Source organism: Nicotiana tabacum, chromosome 12 (genome assembly GCF_000715075.1).
Source record: "Nicotiana tabacum cultivar K326 chromosome 12, ASM71507v2, whole genome shotgun sequence".
In the NCBI taxonomy this organism is placed as follows: Eukaryota; Viridiplantae; Streptophyta; class Magnoliopsida; order Solanales; family Solanaceae; genus Nicotiana; species Nicotiana tabacum.
This window is the reverse complement of record NC_134091.1, coordinates 38343410-38366172: the sequence shown is the minus strand read 5'-3', so window position 1 is coordinate 38366172 and position 22763 is coordinate 38343410. Positions and strand designations below refer to the sequence as shown.

The 22763-nt window shown below is 38.4% G+C and overlaps 1 protein-coding gene across 2 annotated transcripts; it reads left to right on the top strand.

Annotated features, from left to right (window-relative positions):
- Positions 1-3246: 3246 nt before the first annotated feature.
- Positions 3247-19042, top strand: LOC107789613 (uncharacterized). 2 transcript variants are annotated; one of them, XM_016611457.2, is made up of 10 exons: positions 3247-3479; positions 3876-4168; positions 10781-10919; positions 11189-11310; positions 11482-11685; positions 11926-11985; positions 16071-16209; positions 16840-16958; positions 17365-17589; positions 18766-19042. In XM_016611457.2, exons 1-10 carry the CDS (start codon positions 3293-3295, stop codon positions 18958-18960), a joined length of 1683 nt encoding a protein of 560 aa, XP_016466943.1. In that variant the 5' UTR covers positions 3247-3292; the 3' UTR covers positions 18961-19042. The 2 variants fall into 2 exon arrangements, with proteins under 2 accessions (XP_016466943.1, XP_016466942.1); XM_016611456.2 differs by having other exon boundaries at positions 17359-17589.
- The last annotated feature ends 3721 nt before the right edge of the window (positions 19043-22763 follow it).

Here is a 22763-nt window from a genome sequence, read left to right as displayed (position 1 = left end):
TTTATTTTGGCAATTTTATTATCATAACCAATGGTTTAGATATAATTGGAGGCATACAATTTCTGCTAAATCAACTTGTATTTAAACCAATATTATCAAGATAAATCATCATAATTTATATTCCGGAACTGTGCTCTAATAATTTGAGCAATCAATCTTCCAAAAGCCAAACTGCAAGTTGATAACAAATGCACATGTGACCATATAATATATGCATCTATTAAAATCATATAATAGTAAACAGTCCACATGGAAGGTGACTGAGCCCATATATTTATCACTTTTTATTCGTTCCAGAAATCAAAGGATTCAATCCCAACCTTAACTGGTATATCGTGAGAATAAGCAGCACAAGAGAATTCTTGAAGAATCTTATATTTCTTCAATATATGTCAATGTAATTCTCTATTAATTTTTCGCATCATAATTGAACCGAGATGGTCAACCGGTCATGCAAACTAATATTTATTTCAGTAAACCTCTAGTTTATCTGTGACATATGATTTCATTATCATGCTTATATTTGTGTAGTACAAATAGAAAGAAAATCAGGTAATCTTTCATATTTACCGGTTATGATTATAGAAATACGAAGATATTCAATATTCCTTTCATTTATAATCTCAATATGCCAACCACTTTGACTTATACATTTGAAACTCAAAAAGTTTCTTTTGAGACTTTACAATGTCAATGTCGTGAATAATTTTATTTATCTGGGTAGTAACAAATTAATTTTTCCGGAGTTCTTAACAACTTTTGTACTACTATTTTTTTTGTCACACCATTCATATGGTAAATGTCTCCTTCACGGAGAAAATTATATCATAATAAATTGTCATGGTCAAAATCATCATAAGCAAAATCATTTCTTGCTTTAATTTTGCCTTTAATAACCTTTTATAAGGCACAACAAAATATTATTTTTTTTGGCGTATCACATGTACGCGACCAATGAAATATTCATGTAACCACACAATAATATTTATTCTCTTTATTTCACTCAAACCTCCCTTAGAGGTGAGTTGTGTGGTATTCATCTAATCATGCATTGCATGTCTTTATTCATTACTTTTATCACATATTGCCACATTCACCTTTAGGAATGGGTCTGCATTCTCAATGCTTATCACAAGTCACATTCTCTTCAAGGAATGGATCATAATCAACGGCGTGCTTTATTATTTTTCATACCAATTTGATGGTAAACATTGCCTTCACATTTTGAAGGACTATTTTGAGAACCCTTATTGTTCTCCTCTTATAATCATAGTGATTATTATTATTATTATTATTATTATTATTATTATTATTATTATTATTATTATTATTATTATTATTATTATTATTATTATTATTATTATTATTATTATTATTATTATTATTATTATTATTTTGATCTTTGGAACGCCCACGTTCATTATTCAACCACTTGTCTTTATTTAGACTTATTATGCGCCGCTACCACATTCACTTCAAGAATGGAGCAAATCAAGTGGGACAATATTCATGACTTTCATGAAAAATATATTATTTTTCTTTAGTCATCATTATATCATCAATATGACTAGAGTGAGTTACTCTAGTGGTGAGCACCATCCACTTCCAACCAAAAGGTTGTGAGTTCGAGTCACCCCAAGAGCAATGTGGGGAGTTCTTGGAGGGAGGGAGTCGATGGTCTATTGGAAACAGCCTCTCTACCTCAGGGTAGGGGTAAGGTCTGTGTACACACTACCCTCCCCAGACCCCACTAGTGGGATTATACTGGGTTGTTGTTGTTGTATATCATCAATATGGTATAGTGAGACTCAAACCCAATATCTTACCAATACAAATGCATGTTAAGCCATGATGAATTGGGCTCAAACCCAACTCTTATCATCATGGAGCATAAGGACTTGATCCTGATGTCTTACCCTCATGGTGCATTGTGAGTTGAACTCATTGAAGTTTATATCATTAATAGCAAATGACAAAAACACTTTCAAATACGAAGGAAATGCTTACCTCTTGAGTTAAACTCTTCGTAATGTCATTTGGATATAATTCTCAACAATAGACTTTCGTTTACTCAAATCAGCTAAGTTATTAGTGTCAAACAGATATATGAAAATACAAAATAATATTAAAAATTCACATGTGGTATTTGCTGCAATAAGCTTACTATAAGATGAAAGTGATATGACCAAAACATTAAAAAAATGATGTATTAAATAGAATAATATAGCACTACTAGTTACCATGCACTTTTGTGGAAATTAGGATTATGCTCTTTAGAAAAGCAAAGATATATAGCAGAACCTTTAGGTTAATCGTGGAATCAAAAAGAAAAATTAGGGGACAAATCTCCGTCTACTATCTACTACTATATGCTTTCCATATAGAAATGATTCAACATGTTAATTTGATAAGAACTATCATCAATGAAAAATTTGGTGTAGTATATACTTCTTGTACTAATATTTTATCTTATTAAAATAAAATAGTTACGAGTATTATTATTATTATATTATATTTGCCAGTAAACTAATGTATAATTATTATACTAGGCATACTAAAATCGTATTATAAGGTAAAACCATAAGCATACATAATAAAGTATAATTTTAATTTTGTAGATTATTTAGTATACCGCATACCACCTATTATTTAGTTCATGAAAATTTAACAAGGTGGCATCCTTAGCAGCCACATAAATACTAATTTTTCTAATAACCGGACCTTGCTTATTCCAAATATTGGTATAAACTTATATGGTTTAAAGCTCGGACTTGTTGCTGTAGCAAAAAGACGTGCATGCAACATAGAAGTGGAATTCAACCTTGAGGTTAGAGACTTCGTGCTGATAATATGTTATGAAATATAGCTCAAAGTAACAATATAGAACAAGAAAAAATAAGCTAAGAGATATAAAGAGAAAGAGAGGAGAGATTTTTATTTCTTCTTGTGTGTATTTTCCTATCTATTACAAGACCTTTATATAGACATGAAACGTGAAGAAAAATATGTCATTGAATATGTCATTAAACATAAAAATATATCATTGAATATGTCATTAAGTATTTGGAAAGATCATAAAGAAAGAATAGACATCCACCATAATTTGATTTTTTTTTATAACGTATCTAATACAAAATTGCCAAAAGATGATACCTACGGTCGTTCTTGTGAGAGTGGTTGCGCGGTCACGTGGAACGCACGTGATTGGAAATGAAAGGTTAATCAAGAAACACAAATGGGTTTATCAGTTATGATAAGCAACCCCAAATCCTAAAACCCCAAAGCCACGATAATGGCTTTGCTACCAGCATTCCGCCATCTCCTCACCCACCTACGTTCCCCTTTGCCCCCACCCTTAGCCTCCTCCATCTTCCCAAAATTGTCAATCCCGATTCATACAACATTTTCTTCTCTATTCCCTCTTTCTTCTTCTTCTTCTTCTTCCCAACCTACTCCCAGACTTCATACTACTGCTAACGGTGACTCCTTTCATCTTCCTTCATACCCCCATTTGCTTAAAACAACTGGTTTTTAATGCTAAAGCTACTATCCTTTTATTGCAGAGAGTACTGTATTGCTGAAATAATGGAATAGTTTTTAAACTTTCTGTCTTTCTACTGCAGAGAACTCTGTAGTGCTGAAAGAATTGGGGTTTAATGCTTAAGTTTCAATCTGTTTATTGCAGAGAGTACGCTAGTGCTGAAAACATTGGGCTTTAATGCTAAAATCTTAATCTTTTTATTGCAGATAATACTGTGCTGCTGAAATAATTGGTTTTTAATGCTGAAGTTTCAATCTTTTTTATTGCTGAGAATATTGTGGTGCTGAAAGAATTGGGGTTTTAGTGGTAAAGTTTGAATCTTTTTTTATTGCAGAGAGTACTCTGGTGCTGAAGCAAGATGAGAGGTTATTTGGGTGTGGAACAGTGAGCCCTCTTGACCCAGCTGCGAATACTAGCACCATTGCCGCTATTGTTACTTCTTTGGGTGGCCCAGCAGCTGCAGTTGGGATTATCCGGTTATCTGGTCCCTCTGCAGTTCCTATAGTTGGTCGTGTATTTCGTCCCAACTTGAAAAAGAAGAAAAGGAGTTCTTCTGAGTGGAGGCCTAAGAGCCATGTTATAGAGTATGGTGTTGTTTCTGACTCTCATGGGAATGTGATTGATGAGGTATAATTTCAAACTCTTGTTTTTCCCTTCTTATTTTGGTGCATTTGTTCTTCAATTTTGACATGTAAATTGTACTACATTGGAGATATTGAAGGGTTTGTGAAGTAAACCAAACTTTTGATAGCAACTAATAGGGGAATTTGATTCAACAACTGAAAGGAAATTACAAACTTGAAGGAAATTGAAAAGCTGCAACAGAAGGGTAAGATGTGAGAAGGGATTACACCAAGAAAGTGGGGAAGAGATAGAGAAAGAGATGCAACATTACACATTAACCATACCACTACTGATACTAGACATGTCTATTATAACAATATAATATTCCCCTATAACCAACCAGCTATTGACACTTGCCTCATCCGCTTGCCATATAAAATCCCCCAAAAGCCTATTGGGCTGTTTCAATCTTCTGCTCCTACGCAGTTGATCCCCAGGCCCAAGTTCTTCTCCCATTTGGTCTTTCAGCCCAACTACATCATTATCCAACACTGGGTCCAATGACGGGTTCATAACATTACTCCCTCCTGAAAAGAGAACCTTGTCCCCAAGGTTCTGACAGCTGAATCTTGAAGTTGTAATGGTGTAATCTGTTCATCTGGCTGCCCCTTACAGCGCTTGAGTAAGGAAATGTGGAACACTGAATGAATCCTAGCTTCTTCAGGTAATTGAAGCTTGTATGCCACAGAGCCAATCCGCTTCAATACCTTGTAAAGTCCAAAGTACTTCCTACTTAGCTTGTGTTGGTGAGCGCTCCTCAAAGACTGTTGCTTATATGGCTGCAATTTCACGAACACCCAGTCACCTTCCTTAAAATGATCATCAGTTCGCCCCTTATCAACATCTTTTTTCATGCGGGATTGTGACTTGGACAGATTAAACTTCAGGATCCCCAATACTTCATCTCGCCGTAGCATGTACTGCTCAATCAAATCATCGGAAGCACTGCCCAACACATAGCGAGCGATGGTGGGAGGTTCTCTGCCATATAATGCTTGGAAGGGTGTCATCCCCGCTGAAGTTTGAAAAGCTGTATTATACCAAAACTCGGCCCATGGTAACGTGGGTACCCATTCATGCGGGTTGTCAGCCACAAAACACCTTAAATATTGCTCCACACACTTATTTAATGCCTCAGATTGCCCGTCGGTTTGGGGATGGTAAGCAGTACTCATGGCTAGAACAGTCCCCTGTAAACGATGAAGCTCTTGCCAAAATGAATGTAGGAAGCGAGGGTCTCGATCCGTCACAATTGTTCGAGGAGGACCATGCAACTTAATGATATGGACTACAAAAGCTTCAGCCACGGACTGGGCAGTGAAAGTTGCCGGTAAAGGAATAAAGTGCCCGTACTTAGAAAGTCTGTCAACCACGGTCATAATGGTGGCTTTTCCCTTAGAGCTCGGCAAACAAGTGATGAAATCCATAGCTATCTCCTCAAAAACCATTTCGGGAACGGTTAACGGTTGTAAAAGACCTGCAGGTAGCTTATTGATGTCCTTGGATCGTTGGCATATTTGGCATGAGGCAATGTAAACCTTAACATCATTACGCATTGCTGGCCAGTAAAAGTTCGAGGATAAGCGATGAAAAGTACGAGCAACACCAGCATGTCCGCCTATCTTTGAATCATGAAATTCCTGAAGCAAAAGTTGCTTTAAGGAAGAATCGCGTGGTATGACCAGACTACCTTTGTAAAAGAGCAACCCTTTGCGAAAAGAGTAGGCTGCATAATCCGTAGGTTTGTTTTCCATGCCCTGCTGGATGGCCAACAACTCAGGATGAATTTTGTTTGCCTCTATCAACTCAGCGAGCCACTCAAATGAACGCTCAGAAATGGCATAAAATGTGCCAACCTCAGGTGGTCTAGACAGGGTATCCACAGCCTTATTCTGTTTTCCCGGTCGATAATTGATGGTGAAATCATACCCAACTAATTTTCCTAGCCACTTTTGTTGTTCTGGGGTCTGAATTATCTGAGTTGTGAGGTTTTTGAGGGACTGCTGGTCAGTGATTATTGTGAAACGTCGCCCTAAGAGATATTGCCTCCATTTTGCCACAACTTGCGTGATGGCATACATCTCTCGGTGGTAAGTTGAGGCTTTTTGCATCCTGGGACATAAGTTTTGACTATAAAAGGCAATGGGGTGCCCTTTCTGTGACAGGATTACCCCAATCTCTACGCCAGAGGCATCAGTCTCCAGAGTAAAATCATCATCGAAGTTGGGCAGGGCCAGAACTGGAGTAGAGCTAAGCCTAGACTTCAGGTCCTCAAAGGCTTGTTGAGCTTGCTCATTCCAAACAAAGGCGTCTTTCCGGAGTAAATCAGACAATGGACTGGCCACAGTGGCAAAGTGACGAATAAAGCGCCTATAATAACCCGCAAGGCCCAAGAAACTGCGGACCTCTTTAACTGACTTAGGTGTGGACCATTGTTGTACAATAGAAATTTTTGAGGGGTCGACGGCAAGCCCATCTGAAGATATAACATGGCCCAAATAATCCACCTTGGTCTGCCCAAACTGACATTTGTTGCGCTTTGCAACCAATTGGTGTCGTTGGAGCAATTTGAGGACTAACTCCAAATGCTCCAAATGCAACGACCAGGATGAACTATAGATGAGAATATCATCAAAGAATACGAGTACAAATTTGCGAAGATGAGGCCGAAAAATGTCATTCATGGTTGCTTGAAAGGTCGATGGGGCATTGGATAAACTGAACGGCATAACCAAAAACTCGTAATGGCCATCATGTGTCCGGAATGCCGTTTTAGGAACATCAATAGGGCGAACACGGATCTGATGATAACCAGACAAGAGATCCAACTTTGAGAAAAATTTAGCCCCATATAATTCATCAAACAACTCGTCAACTGAGGGAATTGGAAATCTGTCACGCACGGTAATGGCATTAAGGGCCCTATAGTCAACACAGAAGCGCCATGATCCATCCTTCTTTCGCACCAACAAGATTGGTGATGAGAACGGACTTGTACTAGGTTGTATTACTCCGTCCCTTAACATATCAGATACGAGTTGTTCCATTATTTGCTTCTGAAAATGAGGGTATCGATAGGGCTTGACATTGACTGGACTAGCCTCGGGGGCAAGATGAATGGAATGGTCAGTTGTTCGCACGGGTGGAAGTCCGTGTGGTTTAGTGAAGACAGCAGCATGTGAATCCAGTAATGCCCCTAACTCTGAAGGTATATCCTGTGGTGCCCCAGAATCTTCGTGCACTAGAAACAGGAAAAAACAAGTAGCAATGGCATCAGTGGCATGATATCGGCGTAATGTTTGTAATTGAGCCGGTTGCAGATCATCCGGGGGGTCACCCACCCACTTAACTTGCTGGCCTTCCAAATAAAACTCCATTTGGCGAGTGGAATGGTTGGCCAGTACCGGACCTAGAGTGGCTAGTCAAGCGCCGCCCAGAACAATATCCGCGCCATGGAAATCCAAGAGATATAAGTCCATTATGAGGTCTGTTCCCTGGACAGTAAATGAAACAACACGAATTACTCTTTCACAACGCAAACGCTGGCCATTTCCCACAACCACCGAAAAATTAGTGGTGGGTTCAACTGTAAGATTCAGGAATTTGGCTGCTCGTGTCTGAATAAAATTATGTGTACTCCCACCATCAACCAAGACAGTAACAGGGGAACCATGGACATAACCCTTGAAGCGAAGAATTGTTGGAGAATGACCACCAGCTAAGGCGTGATAAGACATTGTCGATTGGGCCTGTAACTCCAAGCACTGAAGTTCCTCTGCCAACATTTCATCCGACGTGATTTGTGCGGATTCGGCAATGAGTGGTTCGGAATCGTCTTCAAGCAGAAGGATTTGGGGTAGGGATTTGCATTTGTGATTTGCCACGTATTTCTCATCACAATAATAACACAACCCCTTATCGCGACGTTGCTGCATCTCCCTCGGCGTTAGCTGTTTGGCGGGCACTCGAGGGCCCGATGTGGAGGCATTGCGTGCTGGCACTATAACTTTGGACGGAGGAGTAGGCAGTAAGGGTTGGGTTCTAGAAAAAGCAGGTTGCATGGGCCCTCTTTCTATCTGCAAACGCTGCTCATGAGTTTGGGCCAAAGAAATGGCCTCATCAAGTGTTTTGGGCCTGTGAACCAAAACTGACGTTTTAATATCCGAACGGAGCCTAGACACAAATAACTTGAGCATCAAGGATTTAGAAACATCTTCCGTTTCATTAGCTATTGCTTCGAACCGAGCCTGGTAGTCGGCAACGGTGGAAAACTGACGGAGCTTGGCCAAGCGACCTTCAGGTTCTTCCAGCTCTTTTTTTAAAATCGAATTACCAACTTAGCCGCAAAATGAGGCCAGTCAACCAGTTGTTTGTTACGGAAGAGCCAGCGATACCATTCGAGAGCCTCCCCGTCTTAAGTAAAACGAAGCAATCGTCAGCCTCTGTTCTGGAAGAATTTTGTAGAACGAAAAATACCTGTCAACCTGAAAAACCCAAGCATCTGGGGGATCGCCGGAGAACCGACTCAACTCCACAGAAGCAGGTTTGTGCCGGAGCACGACAGAGTTACCACCACTATCGTTTGTGGACAGAACCAGCTCAGTCGTCTTCGAACGAGACGTCTCTGCTACGGACCCGTTCAACTGAGATCCAATGGAAGCCACCTGAGAAAGAACCTCTTGCATCAATTTATGCTGACCATCAAATGCTATGCGGAGTTCCGACATCTCCCGGGCCATGCCCGTTTGCGTGTCTTCCAGTTGCTTGAGTCGAGTATCCACCATTTGGCAGATAACAATGAAAGCACCAATGAAGTAAACCAAACTTTTGATAGCAACTAATAGGGGAATTTGATTCAACAACTGAAAGGAAATTACAAACTTGAAGGAAATTGAAAAGCTGTAACAGAAGGGTAAGAGGTGAGAAGGGATTACACCAAGAAGGTGGGAAAGAGATAGAGAAAGAGATGCAACATTACACATTAACCATACCACTACTGATACTAGACATGTCTATTATAACAATATAATATTCCTCTATAACCAACCAGCTATTGACACTTGCCTCATCCAGCTTGCCATATAAAATCCCCCAAAAGCCTATTGGGCTGTTTCAATCTTCTGCTCCTACGCAGTTGATCCCCAGGCCCAAGCTCTTCTCCCATTTGGTCTTTCAGCCCAACTACATCATTATCCAACACTGTGTCCAATGACGGGTTCATAACAGTTTGGTGCCTCTGTTGCGTCATATCTGAATTTAGCCCTTACTAGTTACTACTTCTCCTTACTATTTCTAGTACTTTTATCTGTTCTTCTTATTTTCATATCTTTGAGAATTGGGTATGTTTTTAATTCTATAACCCCTTAGATAAGGCGAGGGAAAGGTGTCTGTAGAATGAAAAAGAGCGAGTGTTTCAGGGCAAAACTTCCTGTCCTATAGCTTATTATAGCTTATTAAAATTCCTACTGGTTACATATGTTTCATGCCTTTTTCTTCTTTTTTTTAACCGCGGTGTTCGGGCCAGCTTAATGTGTTTTATGCCTTTACCTTGAAGAAATAAAGAGATAGTAAAGTAATCAATGTTTCTATAAGTTGGTAATCCTGCATAGTCTATAAATTGCTTGGAATTAAGTTCGATTGTGTCTTTAACTCACATTTTGGATGCCCAACTATAGGTTCCGATGGAAATCCGTGTCAGATTTCTGTGATAAATAAAGTACGTGTACTTATACATGTTCTTTTTTTAGCTTGTTAAATATATTACGCATCATAGACATACTTTTTTATTGATAAATTTGGCACATAGGGAATTATCTAAATTTTTAGATTTTCAATATTTTGTCTAGTTCTTTGTCATAAAATTACTGAATGAATTCCATGCGTAGAACAGGTTTTGAGAAAAGAATTTACGAAATTTGATCATAGTTAAGGAGCTTGGTAATGAATACCTCTAATGACATTCATTTGGCTCTGCTTTTATTAAAAGGAAGACTTTACTGAAATTTGGGACTAGCTTGGGTGAATATTTTCTTTTTGGGTAGGGGTGGGGGAGGAGAAGGGAAATTGGAGGGTGTCTTAGTGCCCTTTTTCGTATTATGTGGTTGGTTATAGCCCAAATGAGATAGTATCATCTGTTTGTGCTTGTCTCAAAGTTATTTTGAGTTTATCATTTGTGCATTAGAGAAAACAAATGGAGGAAAAAGAGGCACCGATTTTTAGAATATATATGCAGATTTTGCTGCACTTGTATGATCGTCCTTCTATTTTTATTTCTGAGCAAGTTTATCATTTATCCATTTTCCGAGAGAGAAAAATTGGGGAAAGAAAGCACCAACATATGGAATTTATGCAATCTTTCGTACATGATGTCATATTACATATGGGCTAGGTGCATTGTTTTCTAGATTTTGATGTAAGAAAGAAGGGATAAGTAGGAAGAAAGGCGGTCAATGTGCTAATAGATGTCCAGACTCAAGGGAAAAAAAATTATCCTAGTTAAGGCCATTGTGAATAGTGGTTCGAAACTGTATGTATGAATATTTTCTTGGAGCCATATTTTTTTCTTCCTCTCTCTCTCTCTCTCTCTCTCTCTCTCTAAATATCTTTTTTGCTTAGGTTCTGGTGATTCCTATGCTGGCCCCAAAGTCATACACTAGAGAAGATGTGGTTGAGCTTCAGTGTCATGGAAGTGAAGTGTGCCTTCAACGTGTTTTGAGGGCTTGTTTGGAGGCTGGTGCGAGGCTCGCAGAGCCAGGTTAGCGTCATCCTTATATTCTTTAATTGACTGTTTTAATGTCTAAACCCGCAGCAGCTAAGTTTTTGGGAAGAGTTGGTTTCTGTAGATTGAAAACTGTTATGAAGATTCATTTGTCTGTACATCATTGTATAGTTTCATTGCATTGCTAAATCTTAATTACTATGCTATATTACACAGCAACTGTCACTTTTTTTCTACGCAGCGATAGAAGAGGTGAGAGTCTTTCTCCTCCAACTCACCTCTTTTTATGTTCTCACTTTTACTAGGCGAGTTCACTCTCCGCGCCTTCTTAAATGGTCGTTTGGATCTCTCTCAAGCTGAGAATGTGGAAAAGTTAATATCGGCCAAGTCAGTGGCTGCTGCAGATGCTGCATTGGCAGGAATCGAGGTGCTCAGCTGTATAAAATCACTTTCTAATTACAAGAGTTTTTGACTCTTTTTAAAGGAAAAGAGTTGTTGACCCTTCTATATATCAATAAAGAATAAATTCGGCATTTTTTTTTTTGCCTTTTATCTTAGTGCTAGGGAATGATGCTGAACAATGTGTTCATTTTGTCAGGGGGGTTTCTCTTCTTTGGTCAAATCACTAAGAACGCAGTGCATTGAGTTGCTAACTGAAATTGAGGCTCGTCTTGATTTCGACGATGAGATGCCACCCATTGATCTAAATCTTATTATGGACAAAATATATGGGATGCTGCATGATCTGGATGATGCACTGGAAACTGCTAACTATGACAAGCTTCTGCAGTCAGGACTACAGGTTACTCATACGGACCAAGTTCTTATTCAAGGCTAGTGAATGTTGTCTCTAGGAACTAATTATTAAAAGCGAAAAGGAGAAAGACACAAAGGACACATGTCATAAATTTCTCATAGAATTTGAGAATAGCTTAAAGCACATCTAGCTTTTTAGCTGGCCATCCAAAGAATGGCCTTTTTAATTTTTCCCTGCTTTCAACTAATAATTAAGATAACATGATTTTTAATGAATATCTTGCAGATTGCAATTGTTGGTCGACCGAATGTTGGGAAATCAAGCCTTCTTAATGCATGGAGCAAAGTATGTTCCAAAATTATATCCATTATTTACCATCTCATCCTTGTACTTGATTATTTTCCTGATTAGTTATCATTACTTCTCTTAACAGTGGCATAGACTTATGAATCAGCAACTAAATCTGAAGCAAAATGTAGACCAGTAAATAGAAATCCCATCCGTAAGACTGTAACTGGAGACACATACTAAGGGAGGTTCCATGCAATGGCCAACTCTCTTTTTTTTTATAATTTGCGCAGGATGCGACTTGCACCATTAGCTCTACTTGAGACATTTCCAGGTGTGAGAAGGCACGGGAGAAAATATGTTATTGATATTAGATGATAAATACAATACAAGAGGTCCCTATTTATAACTATACACTACAAGGAGATATTACTCCTCTTACAATGTGGGACAAGACTACACTATACATATCTGTAAACTAACACTCCCCCTCAAGCCGGTGCATACACATCATATGTACCGAGCTTGTTACACATGTAACTAATACGAGTACCAGTAAGAGACTTAGTGAAAATATCTGCTAGTTGATCATTCGACTTTACAAACTTTGTAACAATATCTCCTGAAAGTATTTTTTCTCTTACAAAGTGACAGTCGATCTCAATGTGTTTAGTCCTCTCATGGAATATTGGATTTGACGCTATATGAAGAGCAGCTTGGTTATCACACACCAGTTCCATCTTGCTGATTTCTCCAAACTTTAACTCCTTGAGCAACTGCTTGACCCAAACTAACTCACACGTTGCCATAGCCATGGCCCGATATTCGGCTTTGGCGCTAGATCGAGCAACTACATTCTGTTTCTTGCTCTTTCACGAGAACAAATTACCTCCTATTAGAACACAATATCCAGACGTAGAACGTCTATCAAAAGGTGATCCTGCCCAATCAACATCTGTATACCCAACAATATGCTCGTGGCCTCGATCCTCGATCCTCGAATAGTAATCCTTTGCCTGGAGCTGACTTTATATACCGAAGAATGCAAACAACTGCATCCCAGTGACTATCACAGGGAGAATCCATAAACTAACTTACAACACTCACCGGAAAAGAAATGTCAGGTCTAGTCACTGTGAGGTAATTCAATTTGCCAACCAACCTCCTATATCTCGTAGGGTCTCTAAGAGGCTCCCCTGTCCAGGCAGAAGCTTAGCATTCGGATCCATAGGAGAGTCAATAGGTCTGCAACCCATCATTGCAGTCTCCTCGAGAATGTCTAAGGCATACTTCCGCTGTGAAATAACAATACCTGAGCTAAACTAAGCGACCTCAATACCTAGAAAATACTTCAATCTGCCCAGATTCTTAGTCTGGAAGTGCTGAAAGAGATGCTGTTTCAGATTAGTAATACCATCCTGATCATTGCTAGTAATAACAATATCATCAACATAAACCACTAGATAAATACACAGATTAGGAGCAGAATGCCGATAAAACACAGAGTGATCGGCCTCACTACGAGTCATGCCGAACTCCTGAATAATTGTGCTGAACTTACCAAACCAAGCTCGATGGGAATGTTTCAAACCATATAGTGACTTGCGCAATCTGCACACACAACCATTAAACTCCCCTGGAGCAACAAAACCAGGTGGTTACTCCATATAAACTTCTTCCTCAAGATCACCGTGGAGAAAATCATTCTTAATGTCTAACTGATAAAGAGACCAATGACGTACAGTAGCCATGGACAAAAAAGAGACGAACATATGCTACTTTAGCCACGGGAGAGAAAGTATCACTATAATCAAGCCCAAAAATCTGAGTATATCCTTTTGCAACAAGACGAGCCTTAAAACGATCAATCTGGCCATCCGGGCCAACTTTGACTGCATAAACCCAACGACAACCAACAGTAGACTTACCTGCAGGAAGAGGAACAAGCTCCCAAGTGCCACTCGCATGTAAAACAGACATCTCGTCAATCATAGCATGTCGCCATCCTGGATGAGATAGTGCTTCACCTGTAGACTTAAGGGATAGAAACAGTGGACAAAGAAGATATAAAAACATAATGAGGTGACGACAAACGATGATAACTTAAACTGACATAGTGGGGATTAGGATTAAGTGTGGATCGTACACCTTTGCGGAGTGCAATTGGTTGACTAAGAGGAGACAAGTCCGCAATAGGTGCCGAATCTGATGCGGGGCGTGAATCGCCTGGGCCTGATGGTGGATGTGGACGACGATGATAAGTCAAGAGTGGTGGAGCTGCAGAAGGTTGAACTGGATTATGTGGAGGAACTGGAGCTATAGGTGGTGGAGCTACAGGTGGTGGAGCTACAACTGGAGCTGTAGGTGGTGGAACTGGAGTGACTGAATCTCCAAAAGATGAAACTGGTAGTACCTCAGAAATATCTAAGTGATGACCTGAACCTGTGAAGTATGATTGAGTTTCAAAGAAGGTAACATCAACAGACATAAGGTACCACTGGAGGTCAGGAGAGTAGCATCGATACCCCTTTTGTGTTCTCGAGAAACCCAGAAATACGCATTTAAGAGCACGAGGAGCTAACTTATCTGTTCCTGGAGTAAGGTTATGGACAAAACAAGTGCTTCCAAAGATACGGGGTGGAAGAGAGAATGAATAGACATCTTATTGAAACTGCTTGTACCCTACTCATACAATCTCATGCTCCGTTGCGTTTTTGGGGGGATGCAGTTCTTACATCTTGCTATCTTATTAATCGTATGTCATCTTCAGCTATTCAGAACCAAGTTCCATTCTCTGTCATGTTTCCCCATGTCGCTACAATTTGTAGTAGTATGGTTAACTTGAAATAGTGGAAATAAGTAACTCCTGTGAAAAAACTGAAGAAAAAGCTTGAAAAACACTGTTTACAGCAGGAAAACAGAACGATGTTTTGCGCCGGAAACATTGTGCACGCTGGAATCTACTGTAGCTGAGGGAAAAACTCAAAGTCGTCGGAATGAAACAAAACCAGTGAGGGTAGGATCGGAATTACCAGGCGATCCTACTGTTCAACTGGAACTTTTTCAAAATCTGGCCGGAACAGTGCTCACGCGCCGGCGCGTGGGTCAGATCTCGCCGAAAATTTTTTCTTTTCCAAACGCGTGAGGGCGCGTGGACGTGTGTTTTCAGGTGGGGTTGACTGGGGTTTGGTCGCCGGAGCCTGAGGAGTCTTGTGGTGGTGTAGGTTTTTGCACAACACCAACAAAAAGTGATTTGCTTACGGACAACCTTCTAAGTCGCCGGAAAATTGCACGGCGAAGAGGTCTTTCTTCCCGGAAGTTGCTTGAATGATGCACAACGACGAGTTTCTCACTAATGCTCTGATACCATGTGAGAAAGTACGGGAGAAAATATGTTATTGATATTGAATGATAAATACAATACAAGAGGTCCCTATTTATAGCTATACACTACAAGGAGATATTACTCATCTTCCAATGTGGGACAAGACTACACTATACATATCTGTAAACTAACACCAGGGATCAATTCAAGAACTCTTTCATCACCTTGCTTCATATTGCTATAGACCAATTTGCTCCTTTTGGTATAGAAAGTATATATAGTGGTTGAATCGCTAGTTTTACAATCTAAATTATATACATTTAGCCAGCAATAGGTTGTGCTAGACTCAGTTGATCACATTTAATTTATCTACAAGCCACAGTTCGGAACTTCTTCCCAAACCTACAACTATAAGACAGTGTAAAAAAAATAATAATGAGCTATTTCAATCCCCTAATATATAATTGTCTCCCTTAATTTGTTGCATAAAATGAAAAAACTTGTGTTCTTAGGAGTGCAAGTCATTTTCCGCTACAAGTATTTAACTCGTATTGCGTTCCAGTCGCTTCTCGAACATATAAACATGATTGTCTAACTTTACTCTATCAAAGCCCTACTACTACTGCTACTTCTAGTAGTAAAAAGGCCAAAAAACTTTATAAAATGTTTTTCATGACAAATAATTTCCTCAAAAAGTAAAATGTCATATTAAGCACTCCCCAATTCTTTAGAATTTCTCTAGTTTAAAGTGTCTGCTTCCTGTGTTATTATTGTACTGGCATTCATTTCTAATCACGTGCCTTATATTAGCGTGCAGACTGATAGAGCAATAGTTACAAATATTGCTGGTACTACGCGGGATGTCGTAGAAGCCAATGTTTCTGTCTGTGGTGTTCCTGTTACACTTCTTGATACAGCAGGAATCAGGGAGACTGATGATGTTGTGGAAAAAATAGGTAAGACCTATCTGTTTGCCAAGTTTATATCTTTTCCAATGTTGACTGAAGCCTGCCATTTTCTTATCTGTTGAAAATTTTGGTCATTGAACATTTAAAGTCTTTGAAGGGCAATTTAGCAGCTCCTTATACACAGATTAAGTGTGCGTGAAAAAATATGGTTCTTCTTTGTTGTTGCTTTTGGGGTCTACTGTGTATTTCCGAGTCAGACGGTCAATAGTTCTCATAACCTTAATCAAATGTATTTCTCTCATTGCTACATTGGTTTTCTCATCTAACTTGTGGAATTTAGCATTTAGATCTGAAACATAACATCATTTTAAGAGTTTGCTCGTAATTGTGTCTCGAAAGAATCATATGTTAGTTGATTATATGAAGAGTCCAAACTGTAACACTTGGTCAGAGTTATCATCGGCATAAGCATTTTTCTGTTGAATCTCCGGTCAAAGTTCTTGGTGAATGTAGTCGTCATCCAATGATGGTCCCTGTGATGGTACCTCAGCTTTGTTGAACCCAATTAATGATATTGTTTCCTTTTCCTAGTCTCTTTTTCTTACGTCGATGAAATATGACATGAACTACCTGTGTTGAGTTTTTATTTTATTTATTCTCGTAGCATTCTGTTAACAGGTGTGGAAAGATCTGAAGCTGTTGCTAGAAATGCTGATGTCGTAATAATGACCATAAGTGCAGCAGAGGGGTGGACTCTGGAGGATACACAGCTCCTTGAGAGAATCCAAAGGAATCAGGTTTATAAACTATTCCATTCACATATAACTTTGAATATGAAATACTTGTTTCTTCCCTGATCTACGAACTTCTATAATCTGTTTTGCGTTAAGTTGAATAAAAATAGTCTTGCTTTATTTTGTCTTGTTATCATTGGTTTCCATTAATTGATTTTGTCGAAGTCAGTCTAATATGAAATTTTTTTCAACTGCTGAAAGTTGGTGTGCTCTATATTATGCAGCCAACATGGAACTTTACTCTCTCCTTTCTCATGGAACTTATAGAAGAAAGTCTCTGTAATGAGTAATGACTTAGCTTTTGTTTTCTGTTACTGTTAGAGAGCTTGATTCTTGTTTCTGCAGCTCTGTTATTGTTTTCTGGTATTAGGAGACACATTTGAGATTAAGTTTATTCCTATAGTTTCAGACCGCGGCTGGATGTAGCTCTCCACTGATTCTGGTAATCAACAAAATAGACTGCGCTCCCTCCGACTCTTATGAATGGGTCAATACATGCGGCTTCTCCTTCAACAAGCACATTCCAACATGTGCTGTCAATGGTCAAGGGATTCAAGAACTTGAGGCAGCAATAATAGAAATTATGGTTCTCAATAAGATCCCTGTTGGCGGTCGCAGATGGGCAGTCAACCAGGTTAGCTTCCTGATCTTCTTCTTCTATAATAGAATGCATAAGTAGTGCCGTGTAGTGACATTGTTATCTAGAGTTGTGCTAGTAAAAAAGTATTAATAGACAATGGCTTAATTCTATGTAAAAGGAAAGAGGAGAATGCTGATTTGTTACTAGATACCCCTGATGTGAATCTGCTTCGGATTTTTGAACCTTATGTCAGGAGTGAAATCATAAGAAAAAGTAAAAGTAATCTTCAGACCCGATCCCTGAAAAGAAATCAAATTGTTCTCATTCCCTTCCTGTAGTAATACTCTACTATCTAGCTTTTGTACCCAAAAGGACAAAAGGGAATGAGAGGACGACTGAATGATGCAATGAGAGTTAGTAACTGAAAAACCTCTTGTTTATATCTTTATCCATATCCTATCTTAAACACAAAGGTTACCCATAAATAGAGGTTGATTCTCTGCATAAGTTATTAAACCTCTTGTCACTTGATATTTTTCGCATCTAATCTGAATTCATCTGTCATTACAGAAGATCTTTCTTATTTCTATCTTTCTCTTTGTAACTTTATAAATGAAATGTGATGCTTGTTCCTCCCTCTAAGTTAAAAGTTATTAAGACAGGACAACTGTGTGTTTTCTAGATCTTCTCATATCGATATCTTCACACATTAGGTGTTGGTGTGACCATTTTAGTCTGCAGTCCTCAACCCTTGGTTCAGCAATCTAGTTTTTCAGTTTGCCTCCAAGCGTCTTGTCAAATGTCCAACCGAACTGGCCCTACTAAGAAACTTGGAATTGCTTGGGAAATCCTTCAACCTGAATCACTATTTGCCCTGAAAATCTATTATTTATACTCTAAAAGACCAACCTTTGTAGCCGTAGACTGTTGTTGCGTTCCAAATTTAGGTAGAAGTCCCTATTTGCTTGCCCCTTTCTGCCTATCGTCAAAAGGTTATTGCTTGGCAATGAACCAGGCCATGTCACTGCGAACTAGAGAGTATTGTATCCTTATTCTTCACTATAACTACTGTGCTTTTATTTTTTTGAGTACTTCTGTCTTTTATTTATTTATCGTCTTCTACGAAGTACGAAATAACCATTTTTAGGCAGCTTATCCTTTGTTTAAAGTCCATTCATATTTCATGGTTTTAGCTAAACGAGAGCTGCGTTTTGGTTTTATAATTTCCAGAGACAATGCGAGCAGCTTATTCGAACCAAGGAGGCTTTCGTGAGGTTAAAGTCATCTATTCAGGAAGATATGCCCCTTGATTTCTGGACAATAGACCTAAGGGAAGCTGCTTTGGCACTTGGACAAATAAGTGGAGAAGATATTTCTGAAGAAATATTGTCCAACATATTTGGTAAATTTTGTATTGGCAAATAGTACTGCAACCATCTAGACTGATGTATATTATCTGACATCTGAAAATTTTCTATGATATATGATTATTTCAAGGGATCATAAATCATATGTTTCAATATAATTATCAACCTGTCTTCAATGTAAGATACTGAAAATCTCGAAAGTAATTGTAACATTCCATTAGAAAAAAAGGACATCATTTGACATAAAAAATTACAAGAATTAGAATCCAAAATGCCGACATTTGCCGGAGGAGCTGGGAATGTGTAAAACAAAGACCAATGCAAAAATTATAATTATCATTTATCACATAGAAAGTATAAGATGAGGAGGAGAAAAGAAAGTGAATGTGCAGGTTATTGTTTTGATCTCTTAAAAACATGAACATGATCTCTTATGAACGTGATCATGATATCTTTCGACCTTGGGTTAGATACTCATGTTAAAAATAATGTTTTCCCTTAATAATCCAACTCACTCGTTTAGCTTCCTCCACCAACTGCATAAAAATATTCTTTGAACTTACTCTAGATATATCACTAATCTTTGACATTTTTACCCAAATTCAAGATCTTTCAGTAATTTATGAGTATCACTTGACAGTATGAAGGGTGACATAAAAAGAAAAAAGTTGACAACATAAAAATTAAAGATGGTAAAATGATTTAAAGAATGGAGAAGAGTGAGAAATGGGAAAAGAAGAATTTGAATACGGAAAAGTGGTAGTCACAATATGCTGCCCTTAAATTTAGTTGAAGATTTTAAATATTTTGAATTGTTAATTATTGTAAAGTATAGTACTTTTTACGTAATTTTATACTTAAAATTAGTGAGTACGACCTTCGTACTCCTAATAAATTATATGTCACGTAAAGTGGAACAGAGACCGCAGTAAAAAGCATCATCTTGTCTTTGTTGTATAAATTTCAGGTGAAATTACAATTAATGATAGGAAATAACATAATATCGATTAACCAGTCAAAATGACATCAACAGACCAAGAAAAAAAATTCGGCATTTATGCTCGAATAATGAAAGAGCGTGGACTCGCACGTTCTGTTTCCGCTCTGCTGCTGCCGCCTTCTGGCTTTTGTTCTTGCACAATTGCCGCCACCTTTTGATTCTGCTTCGCCGCTGTCTGCTTCTGTTTCTGCTCCGTCGTTGCTGCCGCTGTGACGTGAAACATAGCAAAGAGAAAAATTCCGAAAATGTACTAAGTGCTTTATAAGAGGACGCTAAAACTAGAGCATGAAGATTAGGAGTTGGTGCTCAAACTGGTGGAGGGGCAAGAGTAGCTCAATAAAAGTTCTTATCTCATACGGTTTAATATTCATTTCTTTTTGTGTTCCATTTGGATTTATATCATACCTAATAAAATCTAATAAGATTTCTCATGGATGTATCCTCGTTTAGGGTTAACTAAAAGAATTTTAAATTGAAATTTGGATGAATAATATGTTTTTTAGTTTTATCTTTTTCCAAAAATTACTAATGCCTTTCTTTTTTGTTATATTTAATGATAACTCAAGTTAATATGATGTTAACCATGTGCTTGCAATACATTACCTTGGATCTTGTTGTAAAAAAACTTTATTTATTAATATGAAGATTTAATTAGTTTAATTCACAGTTTTAAAATATTTCTATTATTAAAAATTAGTCTTTCTTTCTTTCTTTCTTATAAGATTTCATACTTTTTTCCTATAAATTTTAATATTGTCTAAACGAAACACAAAATCTTAAAATTCACTACTTAAAATCTTTTGAGGCCTCAAAATTTTGAGACTTACAGGTTACAGCAAATGCTTCACTTCCCCTTGAGCTGCCCCCGTGCAAGAGCATAGACAGTCTACCCAACCAGGTTAGCTTTCTTAATTGTTTACCTTTCTCTTTGTAACTTTTTTCTATAAATAAATGATGATGTGTTTTCCTCCCACGTAAGGTGATAACTAACTACGTACTATAATAAGACAGGACAATGGCAGGGGTTACTCAAACATATATGCGATCTAAAACTAAAGTTTAACGTGAGGTCTAATTTTTTTTTTGAAACAATTATTATATATATTTTTTTACTTATTGAGATACAAAGTTATTAATAATTTTTTATGATCGATTTCTTCCAATAGTTGCTTTTCAATTGATAATATAACCAACCATTTAATCTTTCTTGAGACTGTTTACTCGAAAAACGGATAGAGTTAAATTTATACGTAGTTATAACTTCTAAGGGTACGTGGTATAACTTGGCACAAATCAGAAAAGTAAGTAGAAATATATCGAATATTGACTGTAAAGAATGAAATACGAACCAATATTGAATATAATGCGATTTTATGAACAAGCAAGATGAATCAATGTATAAAGCTCACAAGAGGATAATCTCTACTGTATTTCTCTATGAATGGTAATATCTGAATATGAAAGTGTATGTATGCCTTGATGTTGGATCCCCTTACAGAAATAATAGCCATCTCTCTTATAGTGGAGGGATCCTACTTTGGATATAATTAAAAATATATAGTGGAGAACCTATGATAGATTAGCTTTTCCCTAATTCCCGCCGAGATTCTCTCCCTTAGTGCGGCTGTAACAACTTTTGTCCCTTGGCTCGATCTTGATCGGACTTGGTTTTGGTTGGTTTTCAGATTTAGAGCCTGATATTGACTTGAGCTCGATATTGACTCGGGGTCCGGTATTGACTTGGGCTCGGTATTGGTCGGTCTCTGGCTCTCAAGCTCAATAACCCCGCTTCGCATTATAGTTCGATTTGGATTCGAGCTCGGTAATGACTTCGAGCTCGATATTTGATCGGTCCCAGGAATTTGAGCTCGGTAATCTGGCTTCGGATCTCATACCCGATATTATGAAGATGACCTTCGGTCATTATGTTCCAATCTTGACTAATCATACGAAGGTCGAAACCGATTTTGATCGTATACAGATAGTCCCCTCGTTTCTCGGGAAGAATATGGCGAGAAACGACATGATTTTCCAACGGTATGACTCGATATAAAATGACGTTTGCATCGAGCCCGACCATGACGTACATGATAGATGTCCCGTCGGTTCAGTTTACCAAGGCATTAAATGCGTGTCAGACGATGGTCGGCCATTGTCGACATTGAACCGTCATTGCCAACCCTATAAATAGCCCCTCCTTTTACTACTTTTTACTTTTACATCTCCAAATCTTCTAAGTTCCCTTTCGCATCTTTTGAGTTCTTCATCTGTAAATTTCTGATTTTCACTGTAAAATCCCTCTTTAGAACACCAAATCTTGTCATATTCTTTTATCTTCAAATCCCAATGGCAAAAACATTGAAAACCGTTCCTCAAAAAGAAAATGGTTCTTCTTCGCGGCCTGCCGGCGATAAAACACCGGTGGAGCCACTACCTGAGGAGTGTGTTCCCGGGGGGTGTGTTCTTACCTCCGATTTTAAGATCGACAAAGCTTCACCGGTCCCTGGTCGATGCGAGCTAGTATCAAGGTATATGTGCTCGATAACCGAGGGCCATCTTAAACAGTTAAGAAAAGATTGCAACTGGGAGGACAAATAAGTGATAATCCCGGATCCCGAAGAAGATATTACTACTCACGTGAAAATGGGTTTTAAGTGCTTATACTTACCCTTTCACGTTGGGCCCACTCGACCCAGTTGTCATCAATTTTTGCCGCCAATACCAAATAACCCTAGGCCAAATCCATCCTTCTTTTTGGCGGATCGTTATTCTGATCCGCTTCTTTGTGAAGAAAGTCAAGGGGATGCCTTTCACCCTCGACCACCTCATTAGATTGTACAGCTCCCGCCTCTATCGAGGTG